Source organism: Erythrolamprus reginae, chromosome 1 (assembly GCF_031021105.1).
Source record: "Erythrolamprus reginae isolate rEryReg1 chromosome 1, rEryReg1.hap1, whole genome shotgun sequence".
Taxonomy (NCBI): Eukaryota; Metazoa; Chordata; class Lepidosauria; order Squamata; family Dipsadidae; genus Erythrolamprus; species Erythrolamprus reginae.
Window position 1 is genome coordinate 15,006,814 of NC_091950.1, and position 18,144 is coordinate 15,024,957.

Below are 18,144 nucleotides of genomic sequence, written 5' to 3' on the forward strand. Positions count from 1 at the left end.
CTGCATCCCCAACTCCTACAGCTGGAAAGGAAGTCCTGCAGCTGTCAAGTCCAGCCTTCAGCTCAATGCAGAGTCCAAAGGAAAGAATCTCAATCAAGACATATCCAGCCCCTCCAAAACAGGTTGCGACCGAGTCCCTGGTTTCATTGTCCCTTGTGGTGCTATTATCGTGTTGAAACCAGGGAAGCACTTATGCTTATCCTGTTTACAGATACGCTAAGAGGGAAATGGTGATATGGTTGTATGGAGTTCTGGGGAATTTCCTATTCAGACAACCTGCCCCGCCTGCTGCCACCCACACAGGTATTTGCAGAGTCAGGAAGTTGAATGACACAACATTACCCCTGCCTTCCATTGGCTTCTAGAAGTGGGTTTCCCAACCTTGGCCATTTTAAGACACATGGACTTCATGGCTGGCTGGGGAATTCTGGGAGTTGAAGTCCAGGTGTCTTAAAGTGGCCATGGTTGGGAAACCCTAGAATGGGTGTCAGCAATCAGTGGCCCTGGAGCCACATGGGACTCTTTGGGCCCTATGTTGTGGCTCCCTGTCAGGTGATCCCACCTGCTGGCTCCACCCCTTGCCATCCCTTCCCCATCCCTCCTCACCTGGCCTGAGAAGATAAGGGTGACAGTGGGGGATGGAGAAGCGGCCAGAGAAAGGGGGAGAGAGGGAGGGAGAAGTAGAGAGATACAGATGAAGGAGGGAGGGAGAGACAGAGTGATATCGAAAGGGTTTTGTGGTTCCCGGTGATTTTTAATAACTGGTTCTTTGGCCTAATGACCGGCTGGGTGGGCGTGGCTTGGGGGCTGTCATGTGACTGGTGGAAGTGAGTAATATAATAATAATAATAATAATAATAATTATTATTATTATTATTATTATTATTATTATTATTATTATATTACTCACTTCCACCAGTCACTGGTATTATTTTTTATTGTTATAATAATAATAAAAATAATAATAATAATAATTTGGATTTATTGGATTTATATATGGATTTATTGGATTTATATGCCGCCCCTCTCCGTAGACTCGGGGCGGCTCACAACAATGGTAAACAAAACATAGTAACAAAACTAATATTTCGCAATCTAAATTACAGTTTTAAGTTAAAAAATCCAAAAGAACCCCAATATATAAAAGAACAAGCACACAATCGAATCATACACAAAAACTACATGGGCAAGGGGGAGATGTTTCAATTCCCCCATGCCTGACGGCAGAGGTGGGTTTTAAGGAGTTTCCGAAAGGCAATAATAATAATAATAATAATAATAATAATAATAATAATAATAATTATTATTATTATTATTATTATTATTATTATTATTATTATTATTATTATTATTAGAACTGCAGAAAAAACAATTGCTGCCAACCTGCCTTCCATTGAGGACCTGTATACTGTACGGGTCAAAAAGAGGGCGGGGAAAATATTTACTGACCCCTCGCATCCTGGACACAAATTGTTTCAACTCCTACCCTCAAAACGTCGCTACAGAGCACTGCACACCAAGACAACTAGACACAAGAACAGTTTTATCCTGAACACCATCACTCTACTAAACAAATAATTCCCTCAACACTGTCAGACTTTCTACTAAATCTGCACTTCTATTCTACTAGTTTTTCTCATCATTCCTATCACCCATTTCCTCCCATGTTGACTGTATGACTGTAGCTTGTTGCGTATATCCTAAGATTTTTATTAATATTGCTTCTTCATTGCTTATTTGACCCCTATGACAATCATTAAGTGTCGTACCACATGATTCTTGACAAATGTATATTTTATTTTATGTACGCTGAGAGCATATGCACCAAGACAAATTCCTTGTTTGTGCAATCACACTTGGCCAATAAAAATTCTATTCTATTCTATTCTATTCTATATTAGATTTGTATGCCGCCCCTCTCGGAAGACTCGGAGCGGCACTGAGGTGGCCACGCCCACACAGGTTTTCTGACTCCCAATATTTTTTAATAACTGGTTCTTTGGCCTAATGATCAGCTGGGTAGGTGTGGCTTGGGGAGGTCATGTGACTGGTGGAAGTGAGTAGCATTGAGTTGGCCACACCCACCCAGGTTTTGTGACTCCCAATATTTTTTAATAACTGGTTCTTTGGCCTAATGACCGGCTGGGTAGGTGTGGCTTGTGGAGGTCATGTGTCTGGTGGAAGTGAGTAGCATTAGTTAGCCATGCCCATCAGTGTTCCCTCTAATTTTTTTTGGTGGGTGGGCGGAAAAGTATAGTGTCTGAGCGGCAGTCCCTTCGGGACTGGGCGCCACAGAAATAATAAACAAACAGACAGACAGACAGACAGACAGACAGACAGACAGACAGACAAACAAACAAACAAAAAACCCACCCTGTTTTGCCTCAGAGAATTTCAAAATAAAATACTGTACTGTGTGTCTATAACAGTGAGCTCATAATAGGGCAACTCTATCAATATCAAAATGCCACTTAAATAGTTGAGCTAGTTTCAAACTAGATTTTGATTTTCTTTCTCTCTTCCTTACTCCCATTCTTTTTCTTTCTCTCTCTCCTTCCTCTCTTTTTTCTATCTGTTTCTCTCTCTTCCTCTCTTCCTCTCTCTCTCCTTCCCTCTCACTCTTTCCCTCTCGGCTTCTGAGCAGGTTTGGAAAACTCTGAGTTGATGATGATTTTTAAGTGAGCGACTGCTCACTGCTCAGCTTAGAGGGAACTATGATGCCCATACAGGTTTTGTGGCTCCCGGTGTTTTCTTTTCTGTGGGAAACGGGTCCAAATGGCTGTTTGAGTGTTTAAGGTTCCAGACCCCTGCCCTGGAAATATTAAATTTCCCTTCCTAAATTGTCACAGCTCTGCTGCTTGAGGATTCTGGGAAGTCTAATAGATCTGGGAGCACCAAGCTGGGTAAGACTGGACTACCCATGTAAGAAAATGCCTGGGAGCAGATCTGCTAATTCCAAAGGAGAAACCCCATGGCCAGGGGTTTGACCCACTCACATTTGGAAGGGATATAATCGGCGTACGTCTCTGTATGACCCAGCTCCTCTGTTTCGTCATCGTCACCCTCCTCTTCCTCTTCTACCTGAGTTTGGGACTGAAATGGAATGAAAAAACAGAAATGTCAAACAGGCAAGTAGCAACAGAACAGGCATATGGTCCATTAGTGACGCTCCCAAAAATCAGAGGTAGAGATACAGGAGGACTAACATTTGGGGAGAGATTGAGAGAGGGTGGAGTCAAGTGGGAAATTAGCTTAGAGTCTCTTAAGACAGTGTTTTTCAACCAGTGTGCCGCGAGACATGGTCAGGTGTGCCGTGAAGCTCAGCAAGAGAGAGAGAGAGAGAAAGCAAGAGAGAGACAAAGAAAGCAAGAGAGAGAGAAAGAGAGAGAGAGAAAGAAAGCAAGAGAAAAAGAGAGAGAGAAAGAGAGAGAGAGAAAGAAAGCAAGAGAGAAACAGAGAGAGAAAGAGAGAGAAAGAAAGTAAGAGAAAGAGAGGCAGGAAAGGAGGGAGAGGTAGAAAGAGAGCAAAAAAGAGAGGAAGGAAGGAAGAGAGAAAGAAAGAGAGATGGACAGAGAGGGGAAGGAAGGAAGACAGAGAAAGAGGGAGAGAAATAGAGCGAAAGGGAGGAAGAAAGAGATAATTATTTTTGTCCAAACTTTTTTTTAGGGCCCCCCCCCCCGCTCAATGTGCCCCATGATTTTGTATACGTAAAAAATGTGCCGCAGCTCAAAAAAGGTTGAAAATCACTGTCTTAAGAGGACAAAGTCCAACTTCCCTTGATTGCCGTTGAATCTTACCTAGTTTTACCCTGTTGCAAACGGTTAATCTGAGAAGATTCCTGTAGGTGGGCTTGAGCTTAAATTAGATTCTCTCTAAAACATTAACGTTGCGTTGGCAGCTTTTCTTTTAAAACACATGAGCGTTTAATAAAATGTAGGAAGACTGCAAGTGATGTGGTTATTACTCACTGAACGGTATAATCCAAAGCACCAGGGAAGCCTATTGTTGAAAAGCCTTGACTTCTGCTAAGGAACTGGAAATACGATTATTTTTCATAACAAAATCAGGAAGCGAGAGAAAATGTGGGCTGAATCAGACCCCCAAATCAAGAAGGAAATAGCATTCTTGTATATATTTATGGTGCTAAAGGTATTGTTGTGGATTGTAAGCTGCTCTGAGTAAAGTTGCCTTTTGAAATTGACTGACGGTTTTTTTGGTCAATTCCGATGGTGTTCAAGTGGTACTCCAGGTGTGTTGCTGTACAAAAGGCGTCAATCATTACCTTTGCTTTCTTTTGCCATAGTTGTACAGTGTTCCCTCGATTTTCGCGGGTTCGAACTTCGCGGAACATCTATACCATGGTTTTTCAAAAATATTAATTAAAAAATACTTCGGATGATCGAAACATTTAAATATGTTAAAGGGTTAAATAAGGTTCAGGAGGGAAGTGTTTTTTAATAGGAAAGTGAACACAAGAACAAGGGGACACAATCTGAAGTTAGTTGGGGGAAAGATCAAAAGCAACGTGAGAAAATATTATTTCACTGAAAGAGTAGTAGATCCTTGGAACAAACTCCCAGCAGACGTGGTAGATAAATCCACGGTAACTGAATTGAAACATGCCTGGGATAAACATATATCCATTGTAAGATAAAATACAGGAAATAGTATAAGGGCAGACTAGATGGACCATGAGGTCTTTTTCTGCAGTCAATCTTCTATGTTTCTATACTTTGCGGTTTTCCCCCTATACCACGGTTTTTCCCACCCGATGACGTCATATGTCATTGCCAAACCTTCGTCTGCCTTTAAAAAACATTTTTTTAAATAAACTTTAATAAATAAACATGGTGAGTAATAATCTAAATGGTTGCTAAGGGAATGGGAAATTGTAATTTAGGGGTTTAAAGTGTTAAGGGAAGGCTTGGGATACTGTTCATAGCCAAAAATAGTGTATTTACTTCCGCATCTCTACTTCGCGGAAATTCGACTTTCGCGGGTGGTCTCGGAACTCATCCCCCGCGAAAATCGAGGGAACACTGTATTTCTCTTTGCTGATTAATGACCACAATAAACTTATTTCATTTGATTTTCTATTTGCATATTTTTTCTATTTGCTGATTTTCTCTATTTTTCTCTCTGCTGTCTCCATGTCCACTATCTACTGCAATGTCCCCTATCGCAACGTTTTTGTCCTTCTTCTCAACAATGGTTAAGTCTGGTGTGTTTATTGTGCGTGTCACGTACTTGTCTCTTTGCATTCTAAATTCCCAGAGCACTTTAACTTCTTCATTTTCTATTTCCTCTATTTTTGTGGCCCAATAGTTCTTCCTTGCGGGTCAATTTTGTGCAAATCTTCCAATGTACATTGCGGCTACTTTGTCAAACCATTGTTTGCAGTCGGTCTGTGTGATCTTCTTGCAGCTGTCAATCAAATAGTTTGCAATGGCAGCACTTGCTGTCTGTTGCTGTCTTCTCAGTTCAACTGGCTTTATAAGCATTTGTTCTTAAGGTTTGGCCTTTTGCAATAGCAAGAGCACTTAGGCTTATACAGTATAGCACTTCACTGTGCTTTTAGACTTATATACTGCTTCATAGTGCTTTTACATCCCTCTCTAAGTGGTTTACAGAATCAGCCTCTTGCCCCCAACAATCTGGGTCCTCGTTTTACCCACCTCGGAAGGATGGAAGGCTGAGCCGGTGGTGAGATTTGAACTGCTGAACTACATAGAAACATAGAAACATGGAAGTCTGATGGCAGAAAAAGACCTCCTGGTCCACCTAGTCTGCCCTTATACTATTTTCTGTATTCTATCTTAGGATGGGTATATGTTTATCCCAGGCATGTTTAAATTCAGTTACTGTGGATTTATCCACTATGTCTGCTGGAAGTTTGTTCCAAGGATCTACTACTCTTTCAGTAAAATAATATTTTCTCATGTTGCTTTTGATCTTTCCCCCAACTAACTTCAGATTGTGTCCCCTTGTTCTTGGGTTCACTTTCCTATTAAAAACACTTCCCTCCTGGACCTTATTTAACCCTTTAACGTATTTAAATGTTTCGATCATGTCCCCCCTTTTCCTTCTGTCCTCCAGACTAGACAGATTGAGTCTTTCCTGATAGGTTTTATGCTTAAGACCTTCCACCATTCTTGCAGCCCAACTAGGTGTAATAATCATTGGCCTGCCTTCATTAATAATAATAATAATAATAATAATAATTATTATTATTATTATTATTATTATTATTTATTAGATTTGTATGCCGCCCCTCTCTGAAGACTCAGGGCGGCTCACAACAATAATAAGCAATATACAGTAAACAAATCTAATATTTAAAAAGAGATATCTAAAAACCCATTATATAAAACCATACAACACAAACATACCACACATTAAACTATAGAAGCCTTAACTATATTACCTTTATTACCTGGATGCCTGAAAGACGAGAGATGTCCTGAGTGGCAGTGATGTGGTTGTCTATTCCCTGTAAGCCTTCGAGACCTTCCAAGTCCGGAGGCAAGACCTGGATGGAAAAGGAAATATGGAAATGTTAGAATATTCATGACTGGGAAAGCCAATGCTAACAAGGTCAGCCAATGAATAGGCATAGCAACTAAATCAGCCAATGGGAGCTGAACACATCTGAGTCTGTGCAGAGCAGCGGTCCCCAAACTACGGCCCGGGGGCCGCATGCGGCCTGCTGATGCCATTTATCCGGCCCGTGGGTGAGTGACAGGAGCACAGGCTTCTCGGCGGCTTCCCGAACCTGAACCCGAACTTTTGCCGAACTTCCGGGTTTGGCATTTGGGAGAACGCTGAGAAGCGCCCGGCTGTTTCAAAATAATAATAATAATAATAATAATAATAATAATAATAATAATAATAATAATAATAATTATTATTATTATTATTATTATTATTATTATTATTATTATTATTTATTGGATTTGTATGCCGCCCCTCTCCGCAGACTCGGGGCGGCTAACAACAATAATAAATACAACATGTACAATCCAATAATAAAAACAACTACAAACCCCTATTATAAAACCAGACATACACACAAACATACCATGCATAACTTGTAATGGCCTAGGGGGAAGAGCTATCTCAACTCCCCCACGCCTGGTGGTATAAATGAGTCTTGAGTAGTGACAGCTGGGCGGCGGCCGTTTTTGCGATATATATATTTTTTTGCTTGCATGCATTAATCGGTTTTCCATTGTTTCCTATGGGAAACATTGTTTCGTCTTACGAACTTTTCGCTTTACGAACCTTCTCCCGGAACCAATTAAGTTCGTAAGACGAGATATTACTGTATTTTTATGTATCTTGGATATGGGATTTCTTTTTTTTTAATGTTAGCACCGGAAGAGATTTGAGGATTCTTTAATTCGTATGCTCACTTTATTGTTCTCTATTCATGCTATTTATAACACCTGTTAATGTGCAATTGGGGGAAAAACAGTGCAATAAAACTGCAATGGTTCTGTCTGATGTTGAACTGAAGGTAGTCCTGGACTTACAACTTTACATTTAGTGGCTGTTCAAACTTCCAAGGGCACGGGAAAAAATAAAAAAGACTTAATGGCATTGGACCAGAATACCTCCGGAACCGCCTGCTACCGCACGAATCCCAGGGGCCGATAAGGTCCCACAGAGTTGGCCTTCTCCGGGTCCCGTCGACTAAACAATGTCGTCTGGCGGGCCCCAGGGGAAGAGCCTTCTCTGTGGCGGCCCCGGCCCTCTGGAATAAACTCCCCCCGGAGATTAGAACTGCTCCCACCCTCCCTGTCTTCCGTAAACTACTTAAGACCCACCTATACCGCCAGGCATGGGGGATTTGAGACACCTTTCCCCCAGGCTTATTATAATTTATGTTTGGTATGTATGTGCTGTTTGGTTTTTAATTATGATAAGGTTTTTAGTTTTTTAATATTAGATTTGTGCCATTATAATATTGTTTTTATCATGTTGTGAGCCGCCCCGAGTCTTCGGAGAGGGGCGGCATACAAATCTAATAAATAATTATTATTATTATTATTATTATTATTATTATTATTATTATTATTATTATTATTGACCATTTTTCACACTTGTGACCATTATAGCCTCCCCTTTGGTTACAAGATCAAAATTCAAACATGTGGAAAATGACTTGTATTTACAGGCAAAAGTTTTCATCCATCACTGCTTTGAGTAATCAAAACCACACAGTACTTTTTAAGTTTGACACTTAAAAAAGCACTGCCAAAAACCCCCAAATCCCACCAGCCCCACAATCGCTAGCATTAAAAAAAAGCCTTTTTCAAAAACCCTTCTTCAACCTTTATAGCCAGAGGCAGATTATCTATCAAAGCATTAAAATTCATTCCTAAAACTGAACCGAAATCTGGATAAACCCTAAAAGCACAAACATACTGCAATTATTTCCCTTTTTTTTCTTTTTTTAAAAAAAAACATTTTTACAAACACTCTTCCATTACTGGAAGTCTGAGTCACAATTACCAGCAGGAAGTTGGACAGCAAAGTGGGGGAAGTTTTGCGTATTTTCAAGGCTGACGAACTCCAAACTACAGGTAATCCAGCTGTTGATGTTTATTCTGCCTAGCAGCATTTTCAACCCGTTGACTAATCACCCCACAGCTGCCAGGGATAGATCCCACTCCCCAAATTAAAAGATCACCGTGCCAGCAATCTTAGATTGATCGTTGAATAAAAGGCAGCTTTTTTCCTCATCACACATAGAAACATAGAAGTCTGACAGCAGAAAAAGACCTCATGGTCCATCTAGTCTGCCCTTATACTATTTCCTGTATTTTATCTTAGGATGGATATATGTTTATCCCAGGCATGTTTCAATTCAGTTACTGTGGATTTATCTACGACGTCTGCTGGAAGTTTGTTCAAAGCATATACTACTCTTTCAGTAAAATAATATTTTCTCATGTTGCTTTTGATCTTTCCCCCAACTAACTTCAGATTGTGTCCCCTTGTTCTTGTGTTCACTTTCCTATTAAAAACACTTCCCTCCTGGACCTTATTTAACCCTTTAATATATTTAAATGTTTCGATCATGTCCCCCCTTTTCCTTCTCTTCTCCAGACTATACAGATGGAGTTCATGAAGTCTTTCCTGATACGTTTTATGCTTAAGACCTTCCACCATTCTTGTAGCCCGTCTTTGGACCCGTTCAATTTTGTCAATATCTTTTTGTAGGTGGGGTCTCCAGAACTGAACACAGTATTCCAAATGTGGTCTCACCAGCATTCTATATAGCGGAATCATAATCTCCCTCTTCCTGCTTGTTATACCTCTAGCTATGCAGCCAAGCATCCTACTTGCTTTCCCTACCGCCTGACTGCACTGTTCACCCATTTTGAGACTGTCAGAAATCACTACCCCTAAATCCTTTTCTTCTGAAGTTTTTGCTAACACAGAACTGCCAATACAATACTCAGATTGAGGATTCCTTTTCCCCAAGTGCATTATTTTACATTTGGAAACATTAAACTGCATTAAACACACAGGACACTATTTTAAGAATTTATACACATAAAACAGATCTGATTGTAAAAATGGTTGAAAGCTTTTACCAAGGGACACATAAATTTGAAATCATGAGGAATTTCCCAATTCTGAGAGCTATTGAGCCACTTTGGTTTTTAGTGGTTAAAACACAAGGTTAGAAAGCAGACTGCGAGTTCTAATCCTGCCTTAGTTATGAAAACTGTTTTTGGACATATCACTATCCTGTTTCCTCCAAAATAAGACACCCCCTGATAATAAGCCCAATTGGGCTTTTGCGTGCATGGCAAATAAGGTCAAGCGCTTATTTCAGGGTTCAAAAAAATAAAAGACAAGGTTTTATTTTCAGGGAAACACAGTAGGAGACTGTGAATTCTAGTCCTGTTTTAAGTATAAAACTGGCTGGGTGACCTTGGGCCAATCATTAGGAGATTAGGAGTTCTAGTCTTGCCTTTAAAGGCATGAAAGCCAGCGAGATGACTTCAGCCCAATCACACTGTGAGCCCAGTGACGTCAAGTTGGCCACCATTAAGCCAGTCACATGACCTTTAACCCACCCCTGGCCACATGAATATCAAGCCACTCCCACCTAGTCACATGGCCAACAAGCCATGCCCACAGTGTGGTAGTAAAGTTTTTTGCGGCCCTTCACTGTTTACAGCCCTCTCTAAGCTGTTAACGGAATCAGCAAATCTTACTCGAGATTTTCAAGAAAATAATTCATGATTGATTGATTGACTGATTGATTTATTAGTTTGTTTACATCATATCCTGCTTTTATTATTTTGTGTAAGTAATTCAAGGCGGTGGCTATATCTAATTTATTGATTCATTTGTTATTTGGATTTGTAGGCCGCCCTTCTTCGTAATGCTCCTTCCTCCTTCTATTTTTTCCGTAACAACCACCCTGTTGGGTGGGCTGGGAAGAGACAGAGTGATCGGCCCAAAGTCAGCAGGAGGTTGGACTGGAAGATCTCCAAGGTGCCTTCCAGCTCTACCAAATTGTTTCTTTCAGGACTAAAAGTACCCTTCACAATATCGTATTGTAGTACAATTGTACATGTTACCAAACCAAGGAAGATAATCCAGCACCAGGCAGGGGGGAAAGGGAGGGAAGGAGATAGAGAGAGAGAGAGAAAGAAAGAAAGAAAGAAAGAAAGAAAGAAAGAAAGAAAGAAAGAAAGAGCGAGAAAGAGAGGGAGACAGAAAGAGAGAAAGGGAGAGGCATGGGGTCAATCTATTCTCCAAAACCCCAGTTGGCAGGACAAGAAGCAATGGATGGAGATTAATCAAGGAGAGAAGCTACCTACAACTAAGGAGGAATTTCCTGGCAGTGAGAACAATTAATCAGTGGAATGATTAATTTCCTCCAGAAGTTGTGGGTGTTTCAACCCTGGAGGCTTTTAAGAAGAGATTGGACAGACACTTGTCTCAAATTGTGTAGGGTTTCCTGCCTGAGCAGGGGGTAGGAGTAGATGACCTGCAAGGTCCCTTCCAACTGTTTTATTCTGTTCTGTTCTATTCTGAGAGAGAGAGTGAGAGAGAGAGAGAGAGAGAGAGAGAGAGAGAGAGAGAGAGAGAGAGAGAGAGAGAGAGAAAGAGAAATAATAATATAATAACAATAATTTATTAGATTTATAAGCCGCCCCTCTCAAGAAAGAAAGAAAGAAAGAAAGAGGGAGGGAGGGAGAAAGAAAGAAATAGAAAAAGAGAAAGAAAAGAGAAAGAGAAAGAAAAATAAAAAGAGAGGGGGGGAAGAAAAGAGAGAGAAAAAAGAGAGAAAAAAAGAAAGAAAGAAAGAGAGAGAGAAAGACAGAGAGAGAGAGAGAGAGAGAAAGAGAAATAATAATATAATAACAATAATTTATTAGATTTATAAGCCGCCCCTCTCTGGAAAGAAAGAAAGAAAGAAAGAAAGAAAGAAAGAAAGAAAGAAAGAAAGAAAGAAAGAAAGAAAGAAAGAAAGAAAGAAAGAACAGGGAGGGAGGGAGGGAGAAAGAAAGAAATAGAAAAAGAGAAAGAAAAGAGAAAGATAAAGAAAAATAAAAAGAGAGGGGGGGAAGAAAAGAGAGAGAGAGAAAAAAGAGAGAGAAAAAGAAAGAAAGAGAGAGAGAAAGACAGAGAGAGAGAGAGAGAAAGAGAGAGAAAGAAAAGAGAAAGAAAAAGAGAGAGATCAGGGGCTGACCTCCATAGGGTTCTGCTGTGGCACATTGACGTTGACGTCCCATAGCGTTGGCACCGGGTTGAGGCTGTCGGCAGGTATGAATTCCTGAATATCGGCAATATCCGAGAGGGAGTCAGCGGGAGAGGAGAAGAGGGAATTGTTGGAGAGTTCATTGAGGTATGCAGAATCCTGGAGGGTTAGGAGAAAGAAAATGAGCAAACCAGCATGAACTATCATTCATTAGAGCAACATGAAGATTATCCGTGAAAGACGAGTGATTTATAGCCAGGCTCTCCAACTTTGGCAACTTTACGACTTGTGGACTTCAACTCCCAGGATTCCTCAGCCAGAACATGCTGCCTGGGGAACTCTGGGAGTTGAAGTCCACAAGTCATAAAGTTGCCAAGATTGGAGACCCCTGATTCATAGGAGCTAGAAACCAGACCTAACTTGATATTTTTCAAATTATGTTACACAATCTTGCTTACAGCTGTGCTGGCCACAGATATAGTTGCACTTCCTATCGTCTTAAATGCTCCAGGCTACAGAAGGTTGATCCCTGACATTGCTATTGAATTTTTAAAAATTATTTGTAGTGATTTCTTTATTTGAATATCATTAAGCCAGTGGATTCCAATGGATTGCGAGCATGGAACAAACCACCGACCACATTTAATTATGCTCCATTCATGTTTTCTGGATGAAAGCAAAGGCACTGTCTACATTGTACAATAAGAGTGTCTAATCTTGACAATTTTAAAACTGGTGGACTTCAACTCCCAGAATTAACTGCAGAAAAAACAATTTATTTATTTATTTATTTATTTATTTATTTATTTATTTATTTATTCATTCATTCATTCATTCATTCATTCATTTATTGACTGGCTGGCTGGCTGGCTGGCTGGCTGGCTGGCTGGCTGGCTGGCTGGCTGGCTGGCTGGCTGGCTGGCTGGCTGGTTGGTTGGTTGGATTTTTATGCCGCCCCTCTCCGCAGACTCGGGGCGGCTAACAACAATGATAAAAAACAACATGTAACTATCCAATTTAATAAAACAACTAAAAACCCTTATTATAAAAACCAAACATACACACAAACATACCATACATAACTTGTAATGGCCTAGGGGAAGGAATATCCTAACTCCCCCGTGCCTGGCGACAAAGGTGGGTTGCATTGAGGATCTGTATACTGCAGAGTCAAAAAGAAGGGTGGGAAAATATTTACTGACCCCTCACATCCTGGACACAAACTGTTTCAATTCCTACCCTCAAAACGTCGCTACAGAGCACTGCACACCAAGACAACTAGACACAAGAACAGTTTTTCCCCGAACGCCATCATTCTGCTAAACAAATAATTCCCTCAACACTGTCAGACTTTCTACTAAATCTGCACTTCTATTCTACTAGTTTTTCTCATCATTCCTATCACCCATTTCCTCCCATGTTGACTGTATGACTGTAACTTGTTGCTTATATCCTAAGATTTTTATTAATATTGCTTCTTCATTGCTTATTTGACCCCTATGACAATCATTAAGTGTTGTACCACATGATTCTTGACAAATGTATAGTTTATTTTATGTACACTGAGAGCATATGCACCAAGACAAATTCCTTTTGTGTCCAATCACACTTGGCCAATAAAAATTCTATTCTATTCTATTCTAACTGTTTCAATTCCTACCCTCAAAACGTCGCTACAGAGCATTGCCCACCAAGACAACTAGACACAAGAACAGTTTTTTCCCGAATGCCCCCACTTTGCTAAACAAATAACTCCCTCAACACTGTCAAACTATTTACTAAGTCTGCACTACTATTACTACTAGTTATTTCTCATCATTCCTATCACCCATCTCCTTCCACTTATGACTGCAGAAAGGGGCGGCATACAAATCCAATCAATCAATCAATCAATCAATCAATCAATCGACTGTATGACTGTAACTTGTTGCTTGTATCCCTAAGATTTTTATTAATATTGATTGTTTCATGATTGCTTATTTGACCCTATGACAATTAAGTGTTGTATCTCATGATTCTTGACAAATGTTTATTTTCTTTTATGTACACTGAGAGCATCTGCACCAAGACAAATTCCTTGTGTGTCCAATCACACTTGGCCAGTAATGAATTCTATTCTAATATAGCTGGCTGGGGAATTCTGGGAGTTGAAGTTCACAAGTCTTAAAGTTGCCAAGGTTGTGTACTTCTGGTCTACTGTCTATCTGGGAGTTGAACATGCCTATGTGCCCACACACAAAACACACCCTAGATTAAGGTAGGCAGAGCAGAAAAACTGAGGCAGAATGGTTGTCAATCAATAGCTACAAACAAATTAAAGCAGCAAATTTAGCTTGAGGGCTTAAATAAATTTAGCTTCAGGGCTTAAGCTCCATTAAGCTTAATGCGAACAAAACTAAAGCTGCACAATTAGCTCGAGGGCTAATTGTGAATTCTAGACTTGTAACCTTGTCCCTAGTTCAAAGCACATCTCCCAGCACGGAACCACTAGTCATGAGATAGTTTGGTCTATTGCAGGGGTAGGCAAAGTTGGCTCTTCGAAGACTTGAGGACTTCAATTCCCAGAATTCCTGAGCGCCAGTCATGCTAGCTCAGGAATTCTGGGAGTTGAAGTCCATATGTCATAGAAGAGCCAACTTTGCCTACCCCAGTCTAGTGGTACTGTGATGGTGAGCCCAAGGAAACCAGAGCCATATCTGTTGGCATGCATGCTATATTATTATTACTATTATTACTATTATTACTATTATTATTATTATTATTAATTAGATTTGTATGCCACCCCTCGCTGAAGACTCGAGCAGTGAGATAGATCAATTACCCCATGCCCGGCGACATAGATGAATTTTCAGTCTTGCAGAAGGCAAGGAGGGTGGGGGCAGTTTGAATCTCCGGGGGGAGTTGACTCCAGAGGGCCAGGGCCACCACAGAGAAGGCTCTTCCCCTGGATCCCGCCAGACGACATTGTTTAGTTGACGGGACCCGGAGAAGGCCGACTCTGTGGGACCTAATCGGCCGCTGAGATTCGTGCGGCAGAAGCGGTCCCGGAGATATTCTGGTCCGATGTCCTAGCTCAGCTCCAGCACACACGTGTACATCAACCAGCTGATTTTCACAGATGCCCTGGGAGGGTGTTTTCGGCCTCTGGAGAGCTTCCGGGGGGCAGGGGAGGCTGTTTTCGTCCTCCCCAGGCTCCAGGGAAGCCTCTGGAGCTTAGGAAGGGCGAAAAACGGGCCTACCAAGCCCCCCAGAGGTTGGAAAATAGAGGAGGGGGTGATGTGCATGCACACGTGTGGGTATGGGGTGCTTGGGGGGGCATTGCATTTTGGGTGTGGGCACACACATGCGTGTGATAGTGTGTGCACGCTTCCTTTTGGCACCCGAGGAGAAGAAGGTCCGCCATCACTGGTCTAGTAGTTAAGGCACCAGGCTAGAAAGAGGAGACAGTGAGTTCAAGACTTATCTTAGCTACAAAAGCCGGCTGGGGGAGCCCAAAACACCTCACAAGGTGTTGGTTAAGGGGAAAATAGCAGGAGGAAGGTCTGTTGGATATGATTGTTTATTGGTAAAAATAATAAGGGTGGGGTACAAATAAATCAAATTGAAAAATAAAATCAAGAATCTTGTCAAGGGGAAGAAAAACGTGTACCATAGGACAGGCAGAGCCTTGGGTGGAGTCAAGTGAGAGATCAGCTTGGAATCTTTACGTTCCCACAAATGTTCCGCGTCCTATCCATCTTGAATTCCATTAAGTTTCATCTAGCACTAATTTAGTGGAGTACAGGTAGCCTGCCACTTACAAACAGTGACCAATTGAAGTTGCAATGGCACTGGAAAAAATTGACTTGTGACTGGTTTGTTTTTAAACTTAATGACTGTCAGGTGATCAAAATCCGGATGCTTGGCAACTGACTCACATTTATGACGGTTACCGTGTCCTGGGGTCATCCTGTGATCCCCTTACGCGACCTCCTGATAAGCAAAGTCAATGGGGGAAGCCAGATCCACCTAACCACCGTGTTCCTCACTTAATAATATAGAAACATAGAAACATAGAAGATTGACAGCAGAAAAAGACCTCATGGTCCATCTAGTCTGCCCTTATACTATTTCCTGTATTTTATCTTAGGATGGATCTATGTTCATCCCAGGCATGTTTAAATTCAGTTACTGTGGATTTACCAACCACGTCTGCTGGAAGTTTGTTCCAAGGATCTACTACTCTTTCAGCAAAATAATATTTTCTCACGTTTCTCATCTTTTCCCCAACTAACCTCAGATTGTGCCCCTTTATTGTTGGGTTCACTTTCCTATTAAAAACACTTCCTTCATGAACCTTATTTAACCCTTTAACATATTTAAATGTTTCGATCATGTCCCCCCTTTTCCTTCTGTCCTCCAGACTATACAGATTGAGTTCATTAAGTCTTTCCTGATACGTTTTATGCTTAAGACCTTCCACCATTCTTGTAGCCCGTCTTTGGACCCGTTCAATTTTGTCAATATCTTTTTATAGGTGAGGTCTCCAGAACTGAACACAGTACTCCAAATGTGGTCTCACCAGCGCTCTATATAAGGGGATCACAATCTCCCTCTTCCTGCTTGTTATACCTCTAGCTATGCAGCCAAGCATCCTACTTGCTTTCCCTATCGCCTGACCGCACTGTTGACCCATTTTGAGACTGTCAGAAATCACTACCCCTAAATCCTTTTCTTCTGAAGTTTTTGCTAACACAGAACTGCCAATACAATACTCAGATTGAGGATTCCTTTCCCCCAAGTGCATTATTTTACATTTGGAAACATTAAACTGCAGTTTCCACTGCTTTGACCACTTATCTAGTAACGCTAAATCATTTGCCATATTATAGACGCCTCCAGGAATACCAACCCTATTGCACACTTTAGAGTCATCAACAAACAGGCAAACCTTCCCTACCAAACCTTCCCCTATGTCACTCACAAAGATATATGACCGTCACATGATCAAAATTCAGATGCTTGGCAACTGACTCGCATTTATGACGGCTACCGTGTCCCGGGGTCGTCGTGTGATCCCCCTTTCGCGACCTTCTGACAAGCAGAGTCAAGGGAGGAAGCCAGACCTGCTTAACCACTGTGTTCCTCACTTAACAACTGCAGGGGTTCACTTAACCACGGTAGCAATAAAGATTGTAAAAACTCGCTTAAGAAATGCTTCACTTTGCAACTGAAACATTGGGCTCAGTTGTGGTTGTAAGCCAAGGACTACCCGTGGGTCCCCGCATACAGGTATCTTAATTGGAATTTTAACACCTGACAAAATGATATATGACCTCCAGGCAGTCATAGGATCACTAGCACTGCCACGCTCTGATCTCCTTAATGCCAAATGAAGCAGTTTCTTTACTCTGGAATTGGGATCCTTTCCTGATACTGTTCACTGCAACCACATAGCTTTGATTGACATCCAGCTCTTGCAAAACTGCAATTGCTTCCCCCCCCCCTCAGTACCAGATTATAGGTAGTCCTCAACTTACGACCACGGACATGATCGAAACATTTAAATATGTTAAAATATGACTCTGAAGTGTGCAATAGGGTTGATATTCCTGGAGGGGTCTGTAATATGGTGAATGATTTAGCTTTACTAGATAAATGGTCAAAGCAATGGAAACTGCAGTTTAATGTTTCCAAATGTAAAATAATGCACTTAGGGAAAAAGAATCCTCAATCTGAGTATTGCATTGGCCGTTCTGTGTTAGCAAAAACTTCAGAAGAGAAGGATTTAGGGGTAGTGATTTCTGAGAGTCTCAAAATGGGTGAGCAGTGTGGTCGGGCAGTAGGAAAAGCAAGTAGGATGCTTGGCTGCATAGCTAGAGGTATAACAAGCAGGAAGAGGGAGATTGTGATCCCCTTATACAGAGCGCTGGTGAGACCACATTTGGAATACTGTGTCCAGTTCTGGAGACCTCACCTACGAAAAGATATGGACAAAATTGAACGGGTCCAAAGACGGGCTACAAGAATGGTGGAAGATCTTAAGCGCAAAAGTTATCAGGAAAGACTTAATGAACTCAATCTGTATAGTCTGGCGGACAGAAGGGAAAGGGAGGACATGATCGAAACATTTAAATATGTTAAAGGGTTAAATAAGGTCCAGGAGGGAAGTGTTTTTGATAGGAAAGTGAACACAAGAACAAGGGGGCACAATCTGAAGTTAGTTGGGGGAAAGATCAAAAGCAACATGAGAAAATATTATTTTACTGAAAGAGTAGTAGATCCTTGGAACAAACTTCCAGCAGACGTGGTTGGTAAATCCACAGTAACTGAATTGAAACATGCCTGGGATAAACATATATCCATTGTAAGATAAAATACAGGAAATAGTATAAGGGCAGACTAGATGGACCAGGAGGTCTTTTTCTGCCATCAGT

General features: G+C 41.2%; 1 protein-coding gene across 3 annotated transcripts in view; it reads right to left on the reverse strand.

Moving 5' to 3' along the window:
- SBNO2 (strawberry notch homolog 2) overlaps positions 1-18,144 on the reverse strand; it is a 163,576-nt gene that overhangs the window by 51,594 nt on the left and 93,838 nt on the right. For 2 of the 3 annotated variants that reach the window (XM_070745041.1, XM_070745050.1), the window contains 3 exons: positions 11,720-11,887; positions 6,425-6,529; positions 2,997-3,093 (listed from right to left, as the gene is read on the reverse strand). In XM_070745041.1, the coding sequence (XP_070601142.1) occupies positions 2,997-3,093; positions 6,425-6,529; positions 11,720-11,887 (370 nt within the window). The remainder of the gene's footprint in view (positions 1-2,996; positions 3,094-6,424; positions 6,530-11,719; positions 11,888-18,144) is intronic. The other variant, XM_070745032.1, reaches the window with a different exon arrangement.